General features: G+C 43.2%; 1 protein-coding gene across 1 annotated transcript in view; it reads right to left on the bottom strand.

Annotated features, from left to right (window-relative positions):
• The window catches only part of LOC138559733 (vitellogenin-like), a 1,213,840-nt gene that overhangs the window by 844,693 nt on the left and 342,148 nt on the right, over positions 1–26,999 (bottom strand). The window contains exon 9 of the mRNA XM_069642739.1: positions 4,705–4,870. Coding sequence (XP_069498840.1) covers positions 4,705–4,870 — 166 coding nt within the window. The remainder of the gene's footprint in view (positions 1–4,704; positions 4,871–26,999) is intronic.

Here is a 26,999-nt window from a genome sequence, read left to right as displayed (position 1 = left end):
TTCAGGAACGAAACTTTGTTAACCTCTTAAGTACCAAGGACAATCTATCTCGTCCTTGACATTTGTTTGTGTTGCCAAGGATGACATAGCTCGTCCTTTTTGGCACTTTGTTTTGTGCGATCCTGCTGCAAAGCAAGGATCGCACAAAACTGAAATCCAACCCCCAGGCTTTGTGAGGAGGAGGTTCCTCCTCACAGCCTGGGTGTTTGATTTCTTTCAGTTTCACCTCAGCGTGCGTAAAGCACGCCAACATGAAACTGAAAGTAATTTTCACTGCAGCAGCCATTTTCGGCTGCTGCTGTGAAATGAAAGGCGAGTCTCCACCTTTCGCCCCCACGATCTGTGGCACTATTGTGCCGTTCAGATCGGGGGAGGTGTCGTTGGAAAGGGGAGACTGTCCCTTTTCCAACTATACCTTTTTTGAAGCATTGCTGGGCGCGGTTCGAGTTCAGAGTGCACAACCCACGCCCAGCAATGCCACTAGACCACCAGGGATACGTTTGTGAGGTGGGGGGAGAGGGGACTCTCCCCCTTGCACCCCAAAGCATGGGGGCAGATGGGTGATCATCTACCCCCAGGGAAGAGGGAAAAACAAAAATAATAAAAAAAGGAGATTTGGGAGGAAGTGGGGGCCACTAGACCACTAGGATTCTTTTCACAATGAAAGGGGGGTGGCCCTCTCCCCCCCACCCTAAGTGGATGGGGACACCTCATGTAGCCCCCCTGGGGGCAGATTTCTACCCCTATCTTCCCCCAGTGAGGGCTACATGACATGCCCCCCAACCATTTAGGGTGGGGGGGAGAAGGCCACCCAAAATCTTGGTACCCCCCAAGCATGGGGCAGTACATTTTGCCCACCCTGGGGGCAGATGGGCACAGTAATGTGGCCATCTGCCTCTAGGGTAGGGGCAAAAAGAAAATAATCTACGTTGTTGTTGGGGGGCACTCTAAACAACCAGCTACTTATATAATGAAAAGGGGGTGGCCCTATCCCCCCCACCCCAAATGGATGGGGGGCCCTCATGTAGCCCTCCCTGGGAGAAGATTGCTAGTACAATCTTGAAATCTGTCCCAAATGTGCTTTAACTGGAGGGTGAGGATCAGTAGACCACCAGGGATGGCTTGAAAGGGGGGCCGTGATCGGAGAGTAGTAGTTATTATTTGTTGTTGCTGGGGTGACAATAGGTAACAAATGTGTTTTGTTTCATTTACAGCTGTTTCTATGCGAGCAGCTCCAACATTATGTGAGTACTGTTTTTATTATTCTACAGTTAGGGCCCATTGTCAGTGGGGTGGGTGGGACTGGGGCTGGATTGTTGGTGGTGTGGGCAGGAGTGGACCCTCTGTGGAGACATTATGGTGGGCTGAAACACAATTTCAGGGTCAGGCATAACATTGGTGTTTCCCTGGGAGCGGCTGTCTCCCATGTGGGTTGATCATCCGCAAGCCCAGGCTGCACCTCTGGCTGTGCTGTGTTACAGATGTCACCTCTGGGAGGAATGGGGATTTTGCCGGGGGCTCCCCAGAACTGCCGCTGGACTTGGGGGCGGTTGACCCAAATGGGAGACAAGGCACTCAAGGCCGGAGGCATCACCTCTGACTATCCTGGAGTTCTGGCTGGCCTGTGTCACAGTTTTTCCCTCTGGGAAAGGACAGGGACCCTGCCGGTGCTCCCTGGAACTGTTGCTGCACTTGGGGAGGGTCAACCCACATGGGACACAGCCACCCAAGTCCGGGGACATAACCCCCCGACTATCCTGGATATCTGGTGGGCCTGCTGTACAGCTTCTCCCTCTGGAAAAAGATGGGGAATCTTGTCAGGCATGGCCCCTGACCTTTCCCGCAGGGAGAAGCTGCAACGCAGGCCACGCAGAGCGCTAGGATTTGTCAGGGGTGATGTCCCTGGCCTTGGGTGGCTGTCTCCCATGTAGTTCGACCGCCCCCAAGTCCAGTGGCAGTTCTGGCAGTGTCTCCATTTTTCCCCAGAGGGAAAGGCTGTAACGCAGCCCAGCAGGAGCTCCAGGGTGGGCTTGGGGATGGTCGACCCACATGGGAGAAGGGTGCCCAAGGCCAGGGACATCACCCTCGACCATCCTGGAGGTCTGGCTGGGATGCGTTACAGAACTTACCTCTGGGAAGGGAGGGGGACCCTGCTGGGGATCCCTGTGACTGCCGCTGCACTTGGGGATTGTCATCCCATCTGGGCGACAGCCGCACAAGGACAGAGATATCACCCCAGCCCATCCTGGAGCGCTGGCTGGGCTGAATTACAGATTTTCCACACCACACACTCACTGAGCAGTAGTTAACCAGACTCAAAGAATTGTGATGTATCAGATCTTGGGCTCTTCTCCTTGGACAATACACTCCTAAGTGCCTCTGCCAAACTCATATGAAGCAGATTGGCACACAGGAAATGGGCACTTCCTACTTGCACCCATCAAAACCATCATTTTTTGTATCTGCCTTTCCCAGACACGCACAGGGTGGCCAACAAAAGTGGTAGGAGGGCGTTATATAAGAACCCTCACATTACATGCTGCTGGATCATGTTTTATGACGTTGATATGCTAAAGGTAAGTGCCAGTGAGATCAGAGTTCAGAATGTGGACTATTTTGTACTGGTAGCGGACACTGCATGAAATGGGAAATTGGAACTCATTCTGAGAATCAAAAACATCTAGCAATGTTTAATGTCAGTGAACTTCATTGGTGTTCAGAAGCTTTGATTATGGGACTGCAATGGGGACGCTCTCTGTATGTGCCCTTGGCCATTTACACATACTTGGCTCTCCATGCCTGTGACAAAATGATTAATGTTCTGCAGGTATCCAGGGATGAGTAGTGGAGAAGGCACCTACTTAGCTGCACACTACTGTTTAAGCAGCAGCAATCACAATGATAAAGGTTAAACAAGCACAGCACAGGAACCCCCTTTGCCACGTTTGGTAACCTGAGCAGAGGGCGGACTATACTATTCAGGAGATGTGTGAGCTGGCACAGAATCAATCCAAAGAACAATAGTATAGTAATGCCAAAATGAAAGAACGTGCAAACAAGGTCCTACAAAAAAGAGGACCTTCAAAAAAACTAACAAAAATGCATAAAAGTAATAAAACCACTACTGGCACACTAATGCAAGGGAAACACAGAGAAAGCAGACCCATTTGCACATCTGCGCAGAGGACTTTGGAACAGAGTGTATCCCCAACAGAATTGCTGGTGAACCCGTCTAGCCTTGGAGTCCAAATATTTTGTTTTTTTTGTTGGTTGAATAAACTCAACCTTTAATGATGCATGATATGCTAAATACATTTTCTATTAACATCACAAACCATACTTCAAATATTTACATACACATGTACCTTTCTCATCAAGTATGAACCAAATAAATAAAAGAACTTCATAAAGCAATTCAATCATCCTAAAACCTTTCTAAATGTAATGCTCTAATAGTACCAGAGATTCCTATGACTGTCGAGGTGGTCCTCCCTGCCAGGCATGTGTACCAAATCACATCCTTATCCAATCTTGAAGGCAAACCAAATAACTTTCCCAAATATACCCATTGCAAGTATTTCAAAGCAGTGCAGTCCATTACCCAATGCTTGGTGGTCTCCAAAAGACATGTTTTTTGACAAAATCTGCAAGAACTCAAGTTCGCTGGAATCCTATTGTGCCTCAACATAATCTGTTTAGAACACAGTAAGTTCCAGCAAAAACAGATAAAAAGTGCACAGGTTGCTTTGTCTGGGTATATACTCAGGAATGGGGCTAACCCGCCCCTCCTTTTGTAATCATTCCGAAAGTGCACCAAAGATGGATAAGAATTAAAGCCTTCCAATTTCAATGTACAAACATGTTGGTATAACAGTAACTTTACCCTGCCTGGGTTGTCAATCAAATCGTGTACAAAGCAGCCAATCCTTTCCAGTAATGTATTGCATAACTCCTGACCGATTTAACCAATAGCACGGACACAGTGTGACCGAAACGGCACCATTTGAAAGAACCTTTGTCTAAAGATTTCTTGCAAAGAGTCAGCATCCCACCTGGAAAAGTACTTGGAATCATATACAGTTTTGGCTAACGCTATAGGACCACCCATGAACTTCCCAAACAACTATTTGGAAGACTTTTCTTTCTTGAAAATACTTTTCAGCGCTAAGCATTTGAGCAACTGACATGTCTGGTTTTCTTTTATGTGCATCATTTGCAACAATTTTGCCTAAAATTCATCCTCCCCCCATACCCCAAGTACTATCCGAACAGTGTTTTGCAAAGGGGGAAATTGTCGTTCTAGAATATGGGACAGTTATTTGGGAGTTCCATCCCTGCCAAACTGAAACTATGCAATGCTGAATTGTTTAGCAAAGTTATATGACTGGGCCTTCCAATTACCCTACTTAATTTGGAGAGAACATTTAATAAGTAACGATGCACGTAATTCCAAGCTAAACCTCAATGGATTTTTCACTATACAGTAAAACATTTGAATCCATTTGGGTTTCTGCGACACAGTGCGTGATTTTGTGCATTGCCTCTGGTGTTAATTCTTGCCCAACGCATTTCGTAGTCATTGATTCTAAATGTGCATTCATTGTTGTTTAAGCAATGACTAGAACATAATGCTTGATTTTGGAAGGCAATAGCACTATGGCTGACTGAACCGGTGGAGAAAGATTAGATACTGTGAAAGTATACCGCAGCTTCGGCTACTGCTTCATGATCAGCTTTAATTAAATGTAGGCCCACGAGCACTGCCTGGACTGCTTCAAATTCAGTAAGCTCCGCTGCCTCCATTTTATGTCTTAGAAACTTTATGGCCATGGGATTGGCAATCGCTGGAACGGCATCTAAAATCCAACGTCTGCAAGACAGAAAATGAAATAATTATTTCTTTAGATCTTTTTCCTTGCGAAACAAATGTTTGAATTTACCAAATTGAGACAGAAGGTATTTTGTGTTTTTATCCAAATGAGAATAGTGAAGATGTATTCTGTTGAATTAGAGTAATTCACTTATTTTTTAAAGTTCTTAGATTTCCAAATTTCAGATATACTAATAAGAATAATGGGAAAAATTAAAACACAAACGAAAATCCTGCAGGAATCATAAAATGTACCATTCTTTGGTTGAAAGAGAGAGGTTTGACTAGGTGAGGTGAACGCTCCATGTACTACTACTTCAATGCATAAACAGAAAATAAGCATTTCCTATTTACATATTAAAAGGGTGAGTTGTATTAGTGGTTGTCTGCATCCCAGAGAGCTGTCTGCCTTGGCTTCCCAAAGCTATGAACACAATAGAGCTATCCTATAAGGCAAAGACAATTTTCTCTAGAAAAAGGCATGCTTTTGATCTAATTTCAATACCAACAAATAATACAGTGGTTCTCAAAAGGAGGTGAACTTTTAGTGATGACTTGGATGGGGCTTTGTCATGAATGACTTGTTAAAACTCTACTCTTACATTGGCATAATGCAAGCTGAACAGCATACTGTGTTTACTAAGAATAAACACAGGCACTAAAACATAAACCACACACCTGACAACACGTAGAACCCACACAATTTGCCATTTGTCCTACATTGCCACAATTTGACATTTGTCCTCCAATGCCAGAATTTGATATTACAGACCGATTTTTGTAATACAAAATTGGCAGACACGCGCTCAAATGTGAGTGCTCGCTCAGTTGAATAGTGTTCCCCAATGCAAATTAGAAAAGCCCATTTTCCTGTGTGCATGCTCTTATACGGGCAGCAGAATGATCACAGGGTATGCACTGGATGTCTGCACTGGAAGGGCCTGATTTACAGAATGAATTTTTTAGCGCAGTGCAAAGTGGTTTTGTACTGGAGCAAAGTGACTTTGCACTGACAACAAACACCCTGATTTACAGAACACTTTGCACTGAAAAAGTACTCTTTGCACCGTGAATTGGGCAGTGGTCGAAGTGAGCGGGAACTGTCGGGAGCGGAGTTCCACTACTTTTATCTTTTACTGTTAATAGTTCCACTACTTTTTGCAACCATTTTGAGCATTCTAGGCTGTTTTCATGAAGGTAAAGCACATTTTCCACTTTACCATCCAATACAGTTACAGTTTTAACTCGATTGGCTGTCAAGTAGCATGGCTGCAACCCTTGGAAAATGTGTTGCACTTTGTTCCCGCCTCGTTTTTGGTACAGTTTACCACTGGAATTGGGCCCATTTAGTGCAGTGCAAATAGTATTTTTTCAGTGCAAAGTGATTTACAGAACAGTGCAAAGTGTATTTTTGCAGTGAACTGCAAAAACACACTTTGCACTGTTCTGTAAACCAGGGTGTTTGTTGGCAGTGCAAAGTCACTTTGCACCAGTACAAAGTCACTTTGCACTGTGCAACAAATTCTGTAAATCAGGCTCGATGTCTTCAATCTGGATGCGCTTTGAAAAGAGCATGGAGCAGCCCCGTTGCCCTAGAGGGATATCCCCACTGGGTGTGTCACAGCCTGCGCCACAGATTGTGCTAATTAAATGAGACACAAACAAAAGGGTGAGGAAAAGCTCTGGGATGTTTATCATAGGCAGAATTCTGCCTGTGAAACATAGCCTGAACTTGTTTTTCAGGTGGTTGCCCAGGCTATGGCTCACTTGCATGTTCGGCACCCCTGCTCCCATTCACTGAATTTGTAAATGTGCATGTACAAACCAATGGGATGCACTGAAATTGTTTGTGAGCGCTGGAAAAACAAACATTCGTTACGAAGAGACATTTGCAATGCACAGTTCTATGGATCAAATATATCCAAACCTTTATGTACAATGCATATCGACACGATCAGAATCTCGAAAAAGAGCAGAAATGAAAAAAGCGCAGAGAATGCTCTTTTTTTCATTTGCGCTTAATGTTGAAATCGGCAGGTCACCTTATTTTGAATGGCGAGCTGCGCATTTCAAGAGGAGCTGGACAGTAGTGCAACAATGCTCTGTCCAGCTCCCTTGCATAGATTATGTCAGGAGCGTGCCCTTGACACTAATGTATGCTCTCCCAGCAACCTCGAGATTGCCAGAGGCGCAATTTACAGAGACAAGACATTAAAGGGCGCGCATCTATGAAATGCTTGTAAAAAACATTTACATCCCTGTTTGGGGGATGGAAATGGAAGTGCGACGGCTCTCACACTTAAAGAAAAAAGAAAAAAACATGACGAGGTCAGAAATGACCCTGTCATGATTTACATCTCCACCTGCCTGTCCCCAACAGGCACAGGGGAATTACTTTAATTTCTGTGAATTTTAAAGCGCATCCCTTTTGTGAATTCCGGATGCACTTTTAAATGTGCAGAAATACCCCTTTATATGTGCAAACATGCACAAGTGGTAAAAAGGACACCTGGTGTGGTCTTTCATATGCCCTTTGTGAATTAGACTGCTCCTTGTTTTGGCTCAAGTGAGGAGATGAGCTAGCACACCGCCTCACTAGTGGCAGCTGGTGAATTACCAAAGTGGAGGGTCGTAAATATTTGGGTTTAGTAAGCAGGAGTGATGAAGCGTAGCAAGGGAGTCTGAACCAAACAAGGCAGGTTTGGGGGATTCTACCCACAAGACCTTTTTTAAATAATGGGTTATGATGGTGCATTTTACAGCACTTTTTGTCAACATATGGTTAAAAATCCACACAGTTTGCAATCAGTTTTGTTTGTTAGCACATGAAAAAATGTAATAGATGATAGAAAATGTGTTCATGCTGTCTGTGTCCAAACATGTCATTACATGCTGCACCAAAATATGTTAATATGACCTTATAAGGATAGCCAGCTGGTAACAAATGCCATGCAACAAAAGAAAGTATATTTGGACTGGCTATACCAAGATAGGCCGTGTACTACTTAATCACACTTATGTTTGCTTTTACCCTTGATGCAAAGTACAAAAATGCCATCACACACAAGGGCTCTCATTATGAGTCTGCTGGTAACAGCAGACTCTCCTTACCGTTTCTGCTGCCCAATATCCAAGTAATATCAGGATATTACGGGCAGCGGAAGGCCAGTACGCTCCCATTCCCATGGAGTCCCACAGGACTCCATGGGAATGGGAACCCTGAAGCACCGGCACTGTTAGTAGAATCTGCCGTAGGGACCAGAATGTCAGGCCTGCCGGTAGGTCAAAGCCCATACCGGTAGGCTTGTAGTTTGCCGGCCCGGAAAGGGTGCTGGTAAACATTGTTACCACCACTTTTTTCCAGACCAGCATACTTGTAATCAGGGCATAATATTATATGCCTAGACTGGAGCCACCAATTTAAGACAGTCTAGCCACGTAATAACACTGATCATGTTTACTTTACACTTGATGCCAAATAAAAAATAATAAATGACATGCCACAGTAAGCAAGTGAATGCACAAAGATACCATAGACCAAGCTATCCACTTAATAACTCATCATGTTTGCTTTATCCTTGATGCCAAGTAAAAAAATGCCATGCCACATTAATAAAGTATATGAAGAGTGACACCAGCAGGGCCAGTCTGAATTACCATGTACCAATGCCTATCATGTTTGCAATACCCTCAATGCCAAGTAAAAATTCCATGCCACAATAAGGAAGTATATGGAGACTGGCACCACTAATGTAGGCCATTCTAGCCACGTAATAACACATGTTTATTAGTGTATTACATAGGTATTGTATCTAGCCACATTAGAGGTATCATAGTGTTATCTTATCCGTTTTCTTTACCCGTGATTCATACTAATTGTGCATCAAAAGTAAAGCAAACATGACAAGTGTTACTACCTGGCTAAACTGACCTACATTATACGTATGTGGGACTGATGGAAAATATGCATATTTTTAGAGTATGAGCCAGGGGAGCATTGGCAGTCCACAAGGAACAATCAAGCCCACTGTGGAAAGTTGACATATATGTGTATTAACTATTATGTTTGTGTTCCCCTTGAGGCACAGTAACTGGTCATCAAAGGTAAAGTACACATAAGTGTTATTATGTGGCCATACTGGCCTACATTGAATGTAGGACAGGCTAGGCGTGTAATAACATGTATCATGTTTGTTTTCCCTTGATGCACCGTTACTATGCAACAATTGTAAAGAAAAGATAACAAGTATTAGTACTTGGCCAGAATGGCCTTCATTAAATGTAGGCCTGCGACAACACTTATCATGTTTTCCTTAACCTTGATGCACAGTAAATGTGCATATATGGTAAAGCAACCATACGTGTTATTACGTGGATAAAGTGGCCTACATTCAGTGTAGGCCCTCTAACCACCTAACAACAATTATCATCTTTGATTTACCCATAATCCACAATAACTGTGCACCAAGGTAAAGCAAACATCAGTGTTATTATGTGGGTGCACTGGCATACAGTCAATGTAGAAGAGGGCAGGGGTTTCTATTAAATAGTCTTCAAGGCACCAAAACCAATGGGCAAAGTCAGGCTCATTTTGGACTTAAAGAGACTGAACCACTTCACTCTAATAAAGCATTTCAAGATGAAGTGCCATCAAAGAGTCATTCCTCTGATGCAAGAAGGGGATTATTTAGCATCAGTGCATTTGAGAGATGCCTACTTCCATATTCCAATATACACACACACAAGATCAAATAAATCAAATTGTTCTAGAAAGTGCAGGACTCTAGAGTCACTTGGCTTCCTGGCTCCTACCATCTCAGGATCTCCATTCTATTGGGCCATAATTTCTCATGGTGGCAGTTAAGGCGTTTCTACTGGAAAGGAGAGCAGCCAACTTGCAGTTAGTCTTGACTTGCTCTCCTATGCAGACCTCAAGCAACTGACAGGGACTTTTTGTAATCTCTATTGCACATGGTGTCCTGTGTATTCCTGGTCCTTGGGCAAAACTGTACATCAGACTGCTTCTGTACCATCTACTAAAGAACTAGAGGGAAGCCTCCCACGACTTCAAGGCTCTCATTCCTGTGCCGGAGACTCTTAGGATCAGTTTGAGCCGATGGTTCAAAAGCAGCAAACCAATCAGAAGATATTTGCACAAAATGCCCTTGCCAATCATTGTTTCTACTGATGTCCGAGCATTGGGGTGAGAGGGCTGCAGTGCTGGAGTAACAGAGGCAGCAGGAGAAGTGGTTAAAACACTTCACTACTCCAATTGGAGAGGGTTTGTGGCAGCTCATCATGCTCCGAAGGTATTCTCCCAGACTATTCACAAAAAGACAGTAACTCTGCAGTCCAGAAATACTACAGCCTTGGAATATATCAACAAACAGGATGGAACTTGTTCCATGCTCATGGAACCCCTGGCACTGGAATTGGGGGCATGGGCTTTACTGAACCTATGATAATATGGAATCAAAACATTTGAGCAGTAGATTTACTTCTGCTTCAACTGCTCTCCTCCCAGATACATTTCTCAAGGTGTGTAGGAGGTTTGAGGCTTGCAGTCTGGATCTTTTTGCATCCCTTGAGAACACCATGCCCCTTAGGTTCTGTCTCAGGTTCCCTTGTCAGGTGTCCAGGATGGTGGATGCAATGGCCAGTAAATTGCCAAACTGGTTGCTGTATCCCTTTTCTCCTCTGCTTTTGCTCCCAAAGATGATGGCGATTGTGAATATCTGAGTCTAAGCAGAGGAGGTCATTGTAATTGCTCCCATTTAGTCATGCAGATCATAGGTTCCCTTAATTCTGGAAATGGAAATGTCAGCATTTTATCTTCTTCAGAACCATTCTTTTCCTGTATTAGGATTTCAGGATGGAGAAATAAGAGAAACCAACCTTGAGGGCCTGGGAATTTAGAGGCAAAAACATTTGCACCAGGGACTCTCCAAAGGTTAGCTGGGGCAGTCCAGAATGACATGTGGCATGCCACACTCAAGAATTATGACAGATACTAGAAGAACTTCTAGAATTGGTTTTCTGGCTTTGGAATATGGTGTCTCTGTTCCTGTCCAATGTTTGCAAGAAGGATTTGACTTGCGGTTTTCGGGTTCTATCCTTCATGCCCAGTGGGCAGCAATCTGGTCATTTGTGGAACCCTGTGTGGGCCACTAGGAGTGTGAATATAGTTTCCCTCCTTCTGAAATGTTTTTCACTCTCCAGACCCATTGTATTTTCTGTGATACCTCTATTGGATATCAAGTCTGTTCTGCGGGCTTTGCAGGTTGCTCAATTTGGGCCTACTGAGTACATCTCCTTGAAATGTGTGACTCCCAAGATGGTTTTCTTAGTAGCCATCACCTCTGTCAGAAGACCTGATGCAATTTGTGTGTTAGTGTGCAAGTCACCCTCTTCGGGCGTGTGCTCTATTTCTCTGGTGTCACCCAGCCTTCCTTCCCAAAGAAATATTCAAGTTTCATCTGTCTTTGGAAATCATTCTCCCTTCTTTTTTTCCGAACTCTTCTTTTCCAAATGATCAGACATTTGAACATGTTGTTTGTGACCTATAGGTGCTCAAGCCCGGGTTGGAAGGCTGTGGTGCAGACCATTAGCACAGTGATTAGAGACACAATTTCCATGGCTTTCTCCTGGGACTACTTCACTGCCCAATATTCACAGAAGATCAACCATGATGATGGCTTACTCCTGGGCAGAAGCACAGGCGGTATTGATCCAGGACGTTTGCAGAGCAACTACATGTGCACATCCAAACACCTTTGATAGGCACTATAGGTTCAATTTGTACAATAAAAACTCTTGTGTCTTTGGTGTTGGGGTATTGAGTATGGGAGCACATTGAACACACTGGTGGATAACAGCTCAATAAATGGGTGTTTGGTGGTGAGCATTTATGTGTCTGTGAGGTTTCTTTTGGTCCATACATTCTGAAGTTGGTATATATCTCATATGTAAGTAGTGAGACAAAGAAAAGGGATTTAGAGGTATTGCTTGTATAACTTACTGTAATCATCATTACTCCTCATCCTGCTCTTCCTGATTTTATGTGCCCCCTCTCCTGTATGACATGTATGGAGTGTGCCCAAAGAGTGGTCATTAACTGCGGAATGCTGGGATAATGTGATTATTGTACACCTAGGGAAGGCGAGGAACATAAATAAAACAAGAGTAGAAAGTGAGGACGGGTTCCTGTGAGCAAGGTGGGTAACCTCACATGTAAGTACCGTGATGAGGAAGCAGGACTAGGAGTAATGAAGATAGTCAATTAGTACTCGACAAAATGCCAACGTTTCACTGTGGGCTAAAGGATCACTTGTGCACTGCCCACACTCGCATAGTTCACAATCCAAAGATTTGCATAATTTTGCATAGCTCCACCCACCTCACTAAAAGGACAAAATGCACTGTGAACCCACCACATTGTTGCCAATTGCATTAGCAGTAGAAACAAGGACAGCTCACTTTCATTTACATTTTGTAAAAGAGTATACGTGTATTTTGTTCATTAGCTGTGGCAGTTCCTTAGCTGACTGTGATGTTTGATCAGTTTCACAGAGAAACACTTAGCGCAAATGTGTACTGTTTTGTACCTTTGTGTTACCTTTTAATAGGCATTCAAAAGTGGTGGGATTACACTGGAGTGCTTTGTGAGGTAAGGCAAAACTGTTCTATGAATGTGTGTTATAATTGCAACATCAGTAATCCATATTTAGAGGAAGCAATCACAATGATCTGTTACTTACAATGATCCCAATTGTAAACCATTTGATATCAGTCTCCTCACTGCATTATTGTCAACCTAGCCACACCTATATCTTTTGTGCCTGAAATCTCTAGTTTTTCTGTGGGATGAGGCAGCAAGGCAGTACACTTCTGGGCTGAGAAAACTGCACATTTTAGGCCATCGCAGGGGGTGAAATCTCTGTGACGGGCAGTAGCAGACCTCAGCAAAGCTACTGTTAGCAGATTAAAGTCTTTCTAAGTTTGGCCTGCTCACCGGTTTCTGGACACCTTTGCCGCCTTCCAGGGTTTGTGTTTTCTTGTCGGACAAACATTGGAGTAGCGGGTCAATTGACTGCTATGAATGAAGGTCTAACAATACAGCTCCTTTAGTCTAATACACTTCAGGGACGTCATTTAGGGGCCGCCAGAGGTCGCAACTGCGACCTCTGAGGCCTCCCTTGCGACCTCTGAGGCCTCCCTTGCGACCTCTAAAAAAAAGAAAGAAAACTTTTTTTTTTACTATTTTTTTTTTCTATTTTTTTTGTAATGCAAGCTTCTTGTCTGTGACCAGCACCATGTGGCTCTTTACTTCTGGAGTGGCTAGCTTTCTTGTTCAGACCCCTTAAAAAAGAAAAAGTAGGAATACCAAATAATGTGTCTTTCTGTAATTCTATACAATAATTGCTAGACTCATTAAAGGTTCATTTCAGGCACACTTCAGGGGGTGAGTCACGGATTTAGTCTGTTCTTAAACGCCTCAACTCAGCCTTTCATCCTTCTGAGGTCGATAAATGAGTACCAACACAGGTTGCGTGATAATGCGTGTATATTTTTTCTATATAAAGTGCTTAAGCGAAAGTGCTAGATAATAACACACCATTAACATTTGTTCATGGACGTCTGCTTGCATTCGCAGTAATTTGGCAATATGGGCCTAAACACACTGATCTTAACGATACATATGGCGATCCATTCTTGTATGAAATGTACATCACATTATAGGGATATCGTAACCATATTTTTCGTAGTGTACAATGCAATGTGATGCCACTTCCTGTTTTATCAACGGGTGAAAGGTCGTGTTCCATCACTTCCCACGATATAACTTTGGGTGGGGTCAAATGACATCACTTCCTGTGATATCATCAGGGGTCAAGGGTCATGTGATGTCACTTCTGCTACCCGAGGCATTTTGGTGAAATGACGTCCGTGTTCAGAATGTCAAAAATTGCGTAGGCCTTTAAGTAGTATGCGTGTGAAATTGCTTGCCAAAGGAAATAGGAAGAGAGTAAATGTTTTTATCTTCTATGCCCGAATTACACAACAACCAAGCTCAAATATTTGCAGAGGTGGACATGTAGATTGACTGAGCACAAAGCCTAACACAGAGGTTTTTGGAAATGACACGGAAAAACGAACTGATTATGAGACTAAGAAGCTGGTCCACCGAAAAAGGACATTTCAAAGATAATTCTTACCACCCTGTTCTCTATATCACTCAACTGCCCGCTATACCGAAAGTACAAGACCTGCAAGCAAAAGTTAACAGGCGAAACAAGTGAAGACAATTACTATGGGATGAATGGCTTCCGGAAAGGTGTTGGAACTACTACGTGCTCAGAGCACTTGTTTCCTACAGTGAAACCAGAGCTAAAAAATGGCTGCCGAGAAAATGAGAATGAAGATTCATTTGTTCGACCCGTAACAGTAGAGGAAGGAGAAGGACCTGCAGGAGACAGAGCGGTTAATGTAAAGAAGACGATGCAAAGCGTTTGGTCCAGTCTGAAGAGAAATGCAAGCAGTTATTGCAGTTTCAGGGCAACCTGGTTGTGAACACCTCCCGGAATTAGGAATAGGACGTTAAATTACGTTGTTGCTAGGGGTGGTCTGTAACAAATATGTGTTGTTAGTGTGTCAGAGCATCGTGGAGCTTACTCCGGGAGGTACTTCTTAGAGCAAAGTCCCACTAATAATGATATGATATGATAAGTTATGGTATCTAGACTTTCCATCGAAAATGGGTTCATCTAATGCATTTCCATTGAATTATATCCATTGAAAATGCTTTCCATAGAAAAGCATTTTCATTGAATGAAATTCAATGTATTTCGATGGATTTTAGGCTTAGGGTTAAGGTTAGGGCAAGGGTTAGAATTAGGGTTAGGGTAAAGGTTAGGGCAAGGGTTAGAATTAGGGTTAGGGTTTGGTTTATGGTTAGGGTTGGGGTCTGGGTTAGGGTTAGGGTTTGGGTTGGGGTTTAGGTTAGTGTTAGGGTTTGGGTTAGGGTTAGGGGGGTGCTCTTGGGGGTTAGAGGGGGTTAGGAGGGAACCCCCCAATTAAATAATTAACACTAAAACATTACATGAAACTGGCCAATGCCAAACTATTTTGAGGTTTTCAGCACTGGACAGATCCATGTAAGGTTTTAACGTGAAATAAATGCATGGAAATGCTATCTTTTACATTTACAAGTACATAGCCATCGAAATCTGTCCATTCCTATATTCGATGGACAAGTTTCGATGGATATGCCCTTTTACATGTAAAAGATAGCAATTCGATGCATTTAAATTCGATGTATTTCATTCAATGGTTTTCGTTTTCAATGCAATGTTTTTGCTGAAAGACCATAAACCATGAGTTATTTAGGACGTGCCTGTACAAATGTGTTTCTAGGTGCGACCGGACAAGGGAGGATAAGGACAGAGGACAAGACAAACGATCTTACTAGGCCATGTGTCATTCAGATAGTGCAAATGCTGTAATGCAAAGTGCAGGGGAAGGGGATGGGAGAAATTCAATGGGGAAAGGGGAGAGTGCAATCAAGGCAGCATTGCTCTGAGTAAGTGCAGCCAGGACAGCGCGGCTCAGGGTAAGTGCAAGGAGGCGGGGGGCTGTAGAAATGACAGTTACAACCCCTAGTGCGCAACAGGCCCAGAGGCAGTGCGGGGGAGACCGGTCAAGAGGAGCCAGGTACCCAGTGGTACTCGGAGGATAACCAAGCAACCAGTCAGTGCAGCAGACAGGTAGATCAGCAGGGGAGGGAGAGAAGGCAGAGGAGAAATAGAATGTTTTGGGTGAATTTTGGAATTTCAGGTCATCTGGCTCAAGTTTGAGAGGGGCAGGGAGGCAGTTCCAGAGGGATGCACCTGCAGATTAAAGTGATCTGCCCCCTACTCTCTGCATGGAGAAGCATCTGGCGCTCAGAGAGTTGGAGGCAGCAGAGCGAAGGGCGCGAGAAGGAAGGTATTTAGGAAGAGTGTTGAATGTAGTGCAGGCCCTGGCTCCAGAAAGCCTTCTGGACTATGCAGAGGGTCTTGAACTTGATCCTTGCAAGCCACTGGAGCCAGTGGAGAGATTTCAGGGCTGGAGAGATAGGGTCCCTGGGCTTGAGGCCAAGGATACGTCTCACAGTCCTGTTCTGGATTAATTGCTGAGGGCGGAGAGTAGAGGAAGGCACATTGAGAAAGAGGCTGTTACAGTAGTCCAACTTGGAGAGAACGAGAGCTCTGTAGACAATGAGTTTATGGGGGAAAGTGAGAAAAGGAAGAGTATCTCTGAGGAGGTGCAGCTGCTAGTTGCCCTTCTTGGAAAGGTCTGTGATGTGAGGAGAGTAGGAGAGAGTGGAGTCAAAGATGACACCAAGGTGTTCTGCCTCACAAGAAGGCTATGGAAGGGGGTCCATGTAGGGCGGCCATCGTGAGAGAGGGAAAGCAGGAACAGGGGTCCCGATGAGAAGGATCTCTGTTTTACTGGCATTAAGGTAGAGACCATTGGAGACGCACTAATCCTGAACTGCTGATAGACAGTCTGGAATGTGCGAGAGAGGAGAGGAGGCTATAGGGAGCCAGAAAGAGAGCTGTGTGTCATTCGCATAATACTGAAAGTTAGAGCAGAAGGTGGAGATAAGGTGGCCAGAGGGGCCACATAGAGATTGAACAGCCAGGGTGAGAGGTTAGATCTCTGGGGAACACCACATGTGGAGAGATAGTTGGTGGTGTGAAAGAACCCAAGTTGGACCTGGGAGGGTCGGTCCAGTAGGAAATAAGTCAGCCACTCCAGGACCTGATCTGTGACGCCCAGGTTCTCTCAAATTTGGTTGATCTGGATGGTGTGATTGACCATGTCAAAAGCAGAGGAAAGGTCCTGGAGGATGAGGACGGAAGGGGTGCTGGTGTCAAGATTGGAGAGCAGATCTTCACGGGTGTTCAGGAGATTAGTTTCCATGCCTCTGGCTGCACTGAAGCCAGATTTGTAGACATGGAGACAGCCAACAGTTTCAATCTGGAGAGTAAGCTGGGAGATGACTAGCTTTTCCAGAAGTTTGCCCAGGAAAGGAATTATGGCGATCAGGCGATAGTTAGCCAGATAGGTAGGATCGGCAGAAGGCTTTTTAAGGATGGGGTGCACAAAGCAGTGCTTGAGTAGAGAGGGGAAAGCACCAGTGGTGAACAAGTGATTGCAGAAATCAGCCAAGGCTGGAGCAAGGGTGTCAATGTGGACCTTGATGGTTGTGGAGAAGCAGGGGAGCCCTTGTTTGGATGACAATTTCATAGATCGGACTAGAAAGAGAAGAAAGGAAGAGGAGAGAGAGAGGCAGCCAGAATGGGCAAATAGCGGGGGAGGGAGAGAAATAGGAGAGCGAGGACAGGATGTCCTGCATTTTAGTAGTGAAGTGAGACGCCAGGGCTATACAGAGGGCCTGGGAGGGAACAGGAGAGCTGGAGACTGCAGAAGGATTGGTCACCTCCTTGCAGATTTTAAAGAGTTTGGCAGTGTTGTAAGAGGCTGCAGAGATGCATTCTTGGGTGTGGAGTCTCTTATTGGACAGGACAGAGTGTATGTATTGACTTTGGAGCAGGCGGCAGGCCTTTTCTTCAGAGGATGCACCTGAAGCCCCCCACTTCCTCTCTGCCACCCTGCACTTGCGTTTTAGGGTGGCACGGTCAGAGTCATACAAAGAGTTGCACTTGGAGGTCGGTTTCAGATGCATTCTCATGGCACGGGCAATGATGTCCAGAATGTTGGAAATAGCAAGATGCAGATTAGAGAGGGCTGTGTCAGGGTGTGAGTCGGCCGCAGGAGTAGGAGGAGCATAGAAGGTGGAGGTAAATGCATCAACTTACACACGCTTCATGGGCCGAATGACCAGTTTCCCCCTTCTATGCATGGGAACGCCACCCATTCCCTGTTTTTCATAGAGTTCTGGAGTTTTCCTAAACTTAATATGGGAAAGAAAACACTACAAGTCTCAGAATTCAAATGGAAAAATAGATAGGATAGACTGGAAGGACTGGAAGGACTTCTCGCACAAGGAGAAACTTGAGAATGCTGGTAAAATGAAAAGAATGGTATCAGATTATTGCGGTCAGCCGATCAGCTGTGGCTCTGAGGTTATGAAGGATTTGCCAACCTTTAAGAGTGTAGAAGACCTGGCTTTTTACATTTGTTTTTATTTAAACATAACACAATGGGGGTAATGCTCTCTTATAGAGGGTGGTCTCTCTGCCTCTGACTTTCCTCCCTGTCCCTGACACTTCCTAAAGCGCAAAGCTCTTTTGGTGTGACATCAGAAGGCAAAGTTCACTTGTTTAAGGGGGAGGGATTGGACTCTGAAAGCAGGCTTGCTTTTGTCCAATCACCTGCAGACTTTTGCCTTTAAAAAAAGGGTTTTCCAACTCCTTCTCAGATTCACCTTTCTTGCACCTCTGTTGGGAGAGTTGACTTTCCAATGCCCTACACCAGTGAGGTCAAGACTGGGTGTCCAAGGCAGAGGTGAGCTCTCTTCTCTACCCATCGCCAGGGAACATTGGGGGTATATCTAATGCTGGAACAAGACCTGCAACTCTGCCTGTCATACCACTGCCCAGGTCCCCATCATGGTGAAGAACCCCTGGAAGTGTACAGCAGCCTGCCTTGCTTTGGAAGCCTGACTACACTTGTCCATGAGACCCCTGAGAGGGACTCACAGCAACTGAGCACCAAGACAATCAGGATTACTGCATTTCACATGGCCGACCTTCCACAATCCTCGATTCAAGCTTGTTTGACTGCATCAAATCATCTGGATCAGCCGGCACTGCCTTTGGCACTCACTATATTCTTCTGCAAATTCAAGCCAGCTTGAACCTGTTCACTGCTGTACCAAGCTAGCTGAGTAAATTGTTTGCTTGGCATGAATCACACACTCTTTGTTGCTTCTGATGCATTCAACCGCTGCTCACCCCACCAGCATCTTTGCTGCCGATCTTCATCTCCGGTTTAACTGACTCATGTGGATTTCCGAGCCCCGACCATCAGATGGCCCATCGAACCTCTTGAAGCTGAATTGCTTTGCCAGTCCCCAGCATCTTTGCCATCTACTTGACCATCAAACCGACTGTGGTGGTCCTCATAATCCACCCTTCTCTAAGCATCACCTTCAAACCACAACAAGCTGTTGTCCGAGCCCTGCTTTACCACTCTGTCTATAGAAGGTGCACAAGTGGTTTAGCTGGTGGGCTGATTGTACCACACAACTCTCATTCAGTGGGCTGGACTGTCAATGGGGCTGAGCAGATTATGCAGGGGTGTGGGAGTTGTAAGCACATTTGAGTAAAACAAATGGGGTTTGAGGAAACATGTTTTATTATTTATCGTATTAGTTTCTAACTATAAACTGCGTAATACATTGCCTTATAATGGCATTACACTTTGATTTATTTGTATTATGGCATTGAAAACATGTTTTTATACTGCAAATATCAAAAGACAAATTGAACCAGAGAGGCTTCACAATGAGAAAGAGGGCAGGCTGCATTTAATCTTAAAACTCATGTGACCTGGGATGTCACAAATAATATCCGGTAGGGCTGCATCTAGTTGCATGCATTATGTTGTGCACCGCTTGTCTAGAACAATGCACTCGAGCCCCTTCAAACTGCACAAATAGCACATAGAAGCCTGGTTTGCTACTGCTAAACTGTCAATACAAATGTAAAGACACTACTGACTGGTAATTGCCCTATGGTCCATTTCTGGGCCCTAGAGGCTGGCTAGGTCACCATTCGTTGCTTTTAATACAAACACATACCCTTTTAGCTATCTTGTGGTTATTGGTTGCCTTTTTAACCCCCTATTTAAATTAATACAGTCTGCTTGTTTACAGAAAGGAAACCCCAACCTGTTTGCTATGGTCTCGCTAATGTTAAATAGAAAAAACAAATAGGAATGATTGTTCTAGACAATAAGATAACATACTGCGCAATGTGCACACACACATGGACATTCATTTTCATAAAAGTTAATTTAATTCACACAGTCGACGGTATGGAATTATAGTTGTGTACAGTTGAAGCCAAAAGTAAAAGCAAAACGAATATAAATGGAAACAAAACAACTCGTTATTTGTCTTTAAAACAATTGATACATTTTGGCATCAGCGAACAATATTTACCCTAACATATGGTTCTGTGTTTTCTGTACTAATACTAATGTGATATTGTGTAGGTTATCTGTAACAAACTATTGGTTATCTGCTTGGGCATAGATAGCATATAATATCGTTTTGGTGTTGAACTGGTGCACTTATTTTAAAGGCATAGTTCCAAGGACTATGTTTCTTTTTGGAATATGGGGACAACAGCGTCTAACTCACTGATCACAAGGAAACTGGTTAACCCTCACAACATCCCAGTTCATTAAGGAATACATATCCATGACTGTATTAATTGTGGCAGACATCAATCACAAAGGCTTGTCATTACACCTTTCAGTATGGGCTGTCTAATGCCCCAGGGATCTCAGATTGCTGGAGAAAACCATTATTATGGTGCAACTACTCAGTGTTTCAATCTTAGTTATTAATCCCGAAAACATTCACCTTATATTAAGTTCCACTTTTTAATGACATAGCTCGTATACTGGGTTCCCGCAAAATACTTTTAATTGCTATCTGGGAAAGGTAGGAACATTTTCCTATCAGTCTGTCCACCTTCTCCTCAAACCTCTCTCAGGTAATCCGGGTCTGTCTTTGGAAAGGCTTGTATATTCAATCATATCTGGAAAAGGCCCTCTTAAGCAAAATATCCATCAGCTACTTCCAGATGGAATCTTTATGGGCTCTCTTGTTTTTCTGCTTTTCCAAACCTCTCTCCTTTTTGTGTGTTTTACTGTCTTACTCAGTAAACTCTGCCCATGCAGTGTCATGTTTGTGGCATTTTTGGATTGGACAGTGCCTGTGATAGGTTCCCTTCAATTACTCACGTGCAATAGTGCCAGTCTCCTTGCTTTCATTGGCACATTGAACTCTCTGCGTCATAAGGTAATTCACCAGCTATGACAGCCCCCCGCCAGGAATTAGGAATCAAATTGGACTGACATATTAATTTTTCTTTTAAATCTCTGTACAGACATTTGATATTAATATGAATTACATATCCGGATTCACGGGCATATTGTGAATTTGGGGCCATCCTTTATATGTTTTTGCACTGTGTCAATAACAGAGCTATTAAAATGTAAAAATGTATGCACAATTCATACATTTTAATACATCTTTTTAATACGCATGTGATTTGTGTTGTTCTGCTAAATTAAGATGTTTTTGTTTTTCATATCAGACAAACAGATCTGAAGTTGTAACTGTGAAAGGAGATTAAGCCATTTGAGCTAAGTCACACACAGCACAACATCACCCAGTATTCTTAATGCACTTTTATGGAATATGAAAAAAGGCAGTCATGTATGTGGTTGTCTGCATCCTTGAGACCTGCCTGTCTTGGCTTCATAAAGATATGCATAAAGGTATGCGTACAAAAGTGCTGCTCTAGGCATGCTTTTGAGCTAATTCCAATACCTACAATGTATTGTTCAGTGGCTCTGAAAAGGAGCTGAACTTCCAGAGATGATTACTAGGTGCTGCATTGGCATGTACAACGATTAGCTAAGATGTTTATCTCTACTCATATGTCACTATAATACAAGTGTACGAGATATTGAGTGAAATGAGAATGAAAACAGATGTTAATACATAAACCACATGCCTGGCAACACGTGGAACCACACAATTTGTCATTAATCCTGCATGGTCACACTTTGATGTTGCAGACTGATTTTTGTTCTACAAAATGGACAGGCACATATTCACATGTGTTTGCTCATTTACATGCCCCAATGCAGATTAGACAATCCATTTTGCCCGTGTGCATGTACTTATAACTGCAGCAAAGAGAATCTGCACTAAGGGCCTGCAAATTCTGCACGTCGAGAAGGACTTTGTGTGTCCTCTCACGCATGGTGCACCTATGCATGATCTGCATATTCATGGAATCTCTCCTTCTAAGTAACCCTATGCACAGGTCGCGGCCGAAATGCCCCCGACAACCCCCAAAAAGCAAATGTAGCCACTAATACTATGAGCGGTCCTCGGGTGCAAACTCATGCACCCCGGTAATCCTGCATGGGAACTCCCGGAACCAACCCAACATCCCGGCAAAACTGTGTATGGTCCTCCATAACTGTTCACAGCACCCCGACAACATGTGCACCATGTTCTGTAGCACAAGTCATTTCAATGGTCCACCTGCATGCAAACCCTCGTAAACCGTGCCTGCACCCCGCTAAACTGCACCCCTAAGTTCGATCAGAACCCTGACTGCGTGCACGCACCCCTAAATCCAACATGCAGTCTTTTCTCTATGCAGTGATTCATATGCACAGGTGTCTGTACGCCGGCCTTTGGGCGGCGTTTAGTTTGGGAGCTTTCTGTGGTAATTTCCCTGATGTGAGGTTGCACGGTCAGATCTGTGAATACGATTTGTTCTGCACAGTTGTGGGCATGTTTTCTCCTCCCGGCAGGTCGTCCCTCGGCGCGCCCACATTTTCCCTTGTTCTTCCTCATTTTGCATGTTCTGCCCCTATTTTGGACTCTGAGTAGGCCCAAACCACACTCTGCGAGAAGTCTCGTGCATGGTGCACGCCTGCTCGCAGAGGCGTGCCAGACTTGTGCGAAGTCCATGCAAGCTCCGGAAAAGTCCAGCGCAGTGGATTCCATAAATCGACCAACAAGATTTTGCGCGCAGATTAGCATGCAAAGTCCTGATTTTATGTCCATGTAATTCCAGGAATCAGGGCATTAATGTCTGCCAATCTGGAAGTGGCAGACATTTAGTGTGCACCACCTAGGTATGTTTAGAAAATAGAATTGAGAAGCCCAGTAACCCTCCGGCATCTTGTCACAATTTCTAAGAAAAAGTCAAAGTTTTAGCTTGGAATCAGATTAACAAATGCAATCTGAATTAATGGCCAAATGATGTCTTAATAGGAGTTAGTCTGAAAAGAAACAGTAGAAGTAGCAAGTAGAAATGTAGACATCACAAACCGCGCCTCTCTCCTTGCAAACATGTGTTTGTTCGTGCTTTATTTCGTCAAATTGGCATAGAAGCCAAAACATACAATACACTGTAAATACAGAGTTAAAACAATTAATAATACCAATAAAATTGATTACAGTTCATTACTAGGCTAATCATCAATATAAACTTCAAGAAATATTCTAAAAACTCCAGTAAAATTCATATACATTAATCACAATTAAATCACAATTAATGCAAAAGTGCATTAATTACTCACGTAAGAGGAGGGATTCTAAAAATTAAAGTGTTTAGTACATAAAGCAAGTTAACATTTCCACCATAGCTATTATTCAAAGAAAACAATCACAAATCTTGACTTTTTTGGATCTATAAGTAACACACATAAAGACTGCATGCCTCATATAAGGGTAACCTGATCCATTAGGCCCATCACTAGCCCCCCCCTAGATTAATGGACATGTTTGGATCTTCATTTCCATGCCCCCAGTAAATACCAACCCATTGCATAAATTGCGTGATGATCTTTAGGCCCCAGATATAAAGTTATAGCCTTAGAAGTGATACTAACCATGCAGACAATGAAAAGAGGTGTTAAGGAAAATCCAGTTGAAACCCCAGTGAAAAAGATCAGATTAGATCCATCAGCACCTAGACATGGAAGCGAGAGCCAGAGTCTTATCAATACCTAAGACAATTTGTCACCTCATCAGCATAGATGAAGATCTCAAATTGCAAATTTGCAGCACCCCTGAGTTTATCCACAAATACAACAGCTAGGGGTTCTTCAGTTGTACCGAATGAAGCAACTACAAATATGACAGAACAAAACTGCAGTATTTCTGTATATTAATCCACAAAATGTCTGCAACAAAAAATATTTTGGCAAAATATGTGTTGGCAGTACTAAGAGACAGCTGAAATTTAGAATTTACAGATATTAAATGTTGCTCTTTTGTCAAATGGCACATGTTTAATTGCTTCCCTTTGCTCTATGTATCCATTTAATTTATATTTTATTCTCTTCTATTTTTAAAAACAATGTCCCATTTTTCAGTTATTTTTACCATTTTGTCTGCATTTCACTTTTAGCAACTCATCTTTTTTTTCTCAATATACCTCCCTTTTTTCTATTCTGAACTTGCTTGGAAAGGATTGTTGGACTGATCTTAATAATTTTTGATTTTTTCCTTTGGCTTTCCAGTGTCAATAAAACCCAGCCTGTTTAACTAAAATGGGTTGGTGGAAACGGAAATCTTTCTTCTATATACCAGTGGCATGTGTCCCTCTCATCTCCGTCACTGGATTATACATTAAATGAAAGTAAACAACACATGTAACAGATACAACATTGAGCAATTCCATATACTGTTTTATCTGGAATAATAACCTTGAATTAAAATGTTTTTTCCTTGAAATAACAAAGACCCAGTGCTAACCAATTGTCCAGTAACAAATACTCTAATCATGTGTGTAAAAATTACTAATTTGTATTGTGCATTGATTTTACAAGATAACCCTTGTCATACAAATCATCTTATCCATAAACATCATATGGAATTGTACATATTCCTGATAGCCCGATATCCAACTCTTCTTTATTTAATCACACTATGTGAAGAGATACATCAGATATATCCTTATGTGAGGATTCTTGAGCAAATGGAGTCTAGAGACCTTAAGACCAATGGGTCTTGCTCATTGGTCAATGTCAGAGGAGTGGGATCCAAGATAGAGACCTGCTTTGCATGTGCAAGAGGTAGAGGGATACATGCAAGAACCCGATGAGATGTTAAAACCTGGCCCCTTGTGCAGAGATATCAAGTCAGAGCTAGAACACCTTTTTTGACATGAAGCTGAGTCTGCAGCTATATCAAACAGCCATGGAACATGCAAGCTAGTACACAGCCTTGTGGAGCCAGTCAGAACCTAGACTATTAGCCTCTGCCAGAAAAATAGCATCCAGGATGTCAACGGGTCCCTTCTGACACTTAAAGTAGATATACATGGAGACAAGCATCGTGACCCGGTCAGCTGAAAATAAATGGTCCACTGTAAAAAGAGTGCTCAGGTCACATCCAGAAAGTATACACAGCTAACACATTTGAATGACAGAATTATGGAAAACTATTTTTCCACAGGGTAATATCGACCACAGACAAGTATTGCCAGAATTGTCTATAGGAATACGAGAGGCCAAAGTAAGCCAACGTAAAGCTTTGCATAACAGTTTCAATGTCTGAATGTAATAAGCCCATAGCTGCAGACAAGGAGTCCATGGTTAAATAGAGAAGGATTGCCCAGAAATCTGGAAGCTCCATCGTGCCTTAACAACTTCTGAGCCTTCACGTAATCAGTATAATTGACAGATGGTTTCTAGTGAAACGATCACCTTTGAATGCGCTGTGCTTCGTGATTTTAACTCTATCCTTCCAGTCCAAGGTGACTCTAAGTTCAATCAATGTTACAACTTTAAAAAAAAAAAAAAGAATGGTCTTGCCTGCAAGAACTCAAAAGAGACACTTCCATCATTATCAAACAGGCCGACAAAGGCGGAGGGGTGATTGTCTGTGATGCATCTTTTTATGATTCGGAAGTATTAAGACAACTGGACAATGGCATTTTTTACTCTAAACTCAAGGGGGACCCAACAGATACCATACGAAGTGAAATTTTAGCCCTGGTGACACGGGCTAAAGATGCGGAGATTTTGAGCATCAAAGAATTCCTATTCCTTACTGGTAAAGGAACACATGTTCCCTTGTTTTATATCTTGTTAAAAATCCACAAGAATATACATAATCCCCCGGGTAGACCGATAGTGTCCCTTTGTGGTTCCATTTTAGAACCTTTAGGAAAATATATCGATTACTTTCTTAAACCCTTGGCAGCCAGTACACCTACCTATTTGGCTGATACCACCGATGCCATTGTGCAATTGGAAGGTTTACCTTTTGATCCGGACAAAAACGTGTTCATTACACTTGACGTTGAATCATTATGTTCGAATATCCCTCAGTCAGAGTCATTGCCCATTATCAAAGGCTTCTTGGACCTCAGAGATGATCCTCAGTTGGTTCCAAGTGAATTCATTGTGGATCTGCTTAAAATTGCCCTGACCAAGAACTACTTTAGGTTTAAAGAGAGTTTCTACCTACAAGTTAAAGGTACTGCAATGGGTGCAGCATTTGCCCCAAATTACGCGACCCTTTTTATGTGGGCTTTTGAGAAGGGTCCATATTTGACATCTCGAATCCCTTTTTGCAATCAATTATTTTCTATAAAAGATACATAGACAATATTATTATTGTGTGGGACAAAACTAAGGGAGACCATGTACAATTTCTGACTTGGATCAATTAATTGAATGACCACCTCAAGTTTAATATGTCTGCAGACAGTATGTCGATCTCATTTCTGGATCTGATACTTAAAACTCAGGACGGTGCTATCATTGTAGATCTTTTCCGCAAGACTACGGACCGAAACACGATCCTCCACTTTAATAGTTTTCATCCGCAATCTTTAAGGGAAAGCCTTCCCTACGGTCAATTTCTAAGAGCCAGGAGGAACTGCACGGCCAAGAAAGACTTTTTTTCTCAATCTAACATTATAGAGAACAGATTATCTCAGCGAGGTTATCCAGCTCACATATTGCAACAGTCCCGTGAAAGGGCAAGACACCAACACCGCAAAGTACTGTTGGCAAAAAACACTCGCAATACCCAGAACCAATCGCGCATTGTTTGCGCTATGACTTATAGCACTCACCATGCCAAAATTTAGAAGGTAATCGGCAAGCATTGGCATCCACTTCAAATGAATATGTCCAATTTGGAACATCCTATGTATGCCTTTAAAAAGGGCAGGAATTTCAAGAGTTGGTTATCTCAGGCAGACAGACTGCAGACCACCCGGGCACCTAAAACCATCACCGAGATGTGGGGAATGGAAAGGGTTACTGGGAACTACCCATGTGGCAATTGTTGCCAGTGCAGATCCACTACAGCTACCAACACCGTTACCATCAATCATAGAGT

Source organism: Ambystoma mexicanum, chromosome 1q, assembly GCF_040938575.1.
Source record: "Ambystoma mexicanum isolate Mex_15411 chromosome 1q, UKY_AmexF1_1, whole genome shotgun sequence".
NCBI lineage: Eukaryota > Metazoa > Chordata > Amphibia > Caudata > Ambystomatidae > Ambystoma > Ambystoma mexicanum.
Note: the sequence above shows the minus strand (reverse complement) of the source record. Positions and strands in the feature narration are given on the sequence as shown.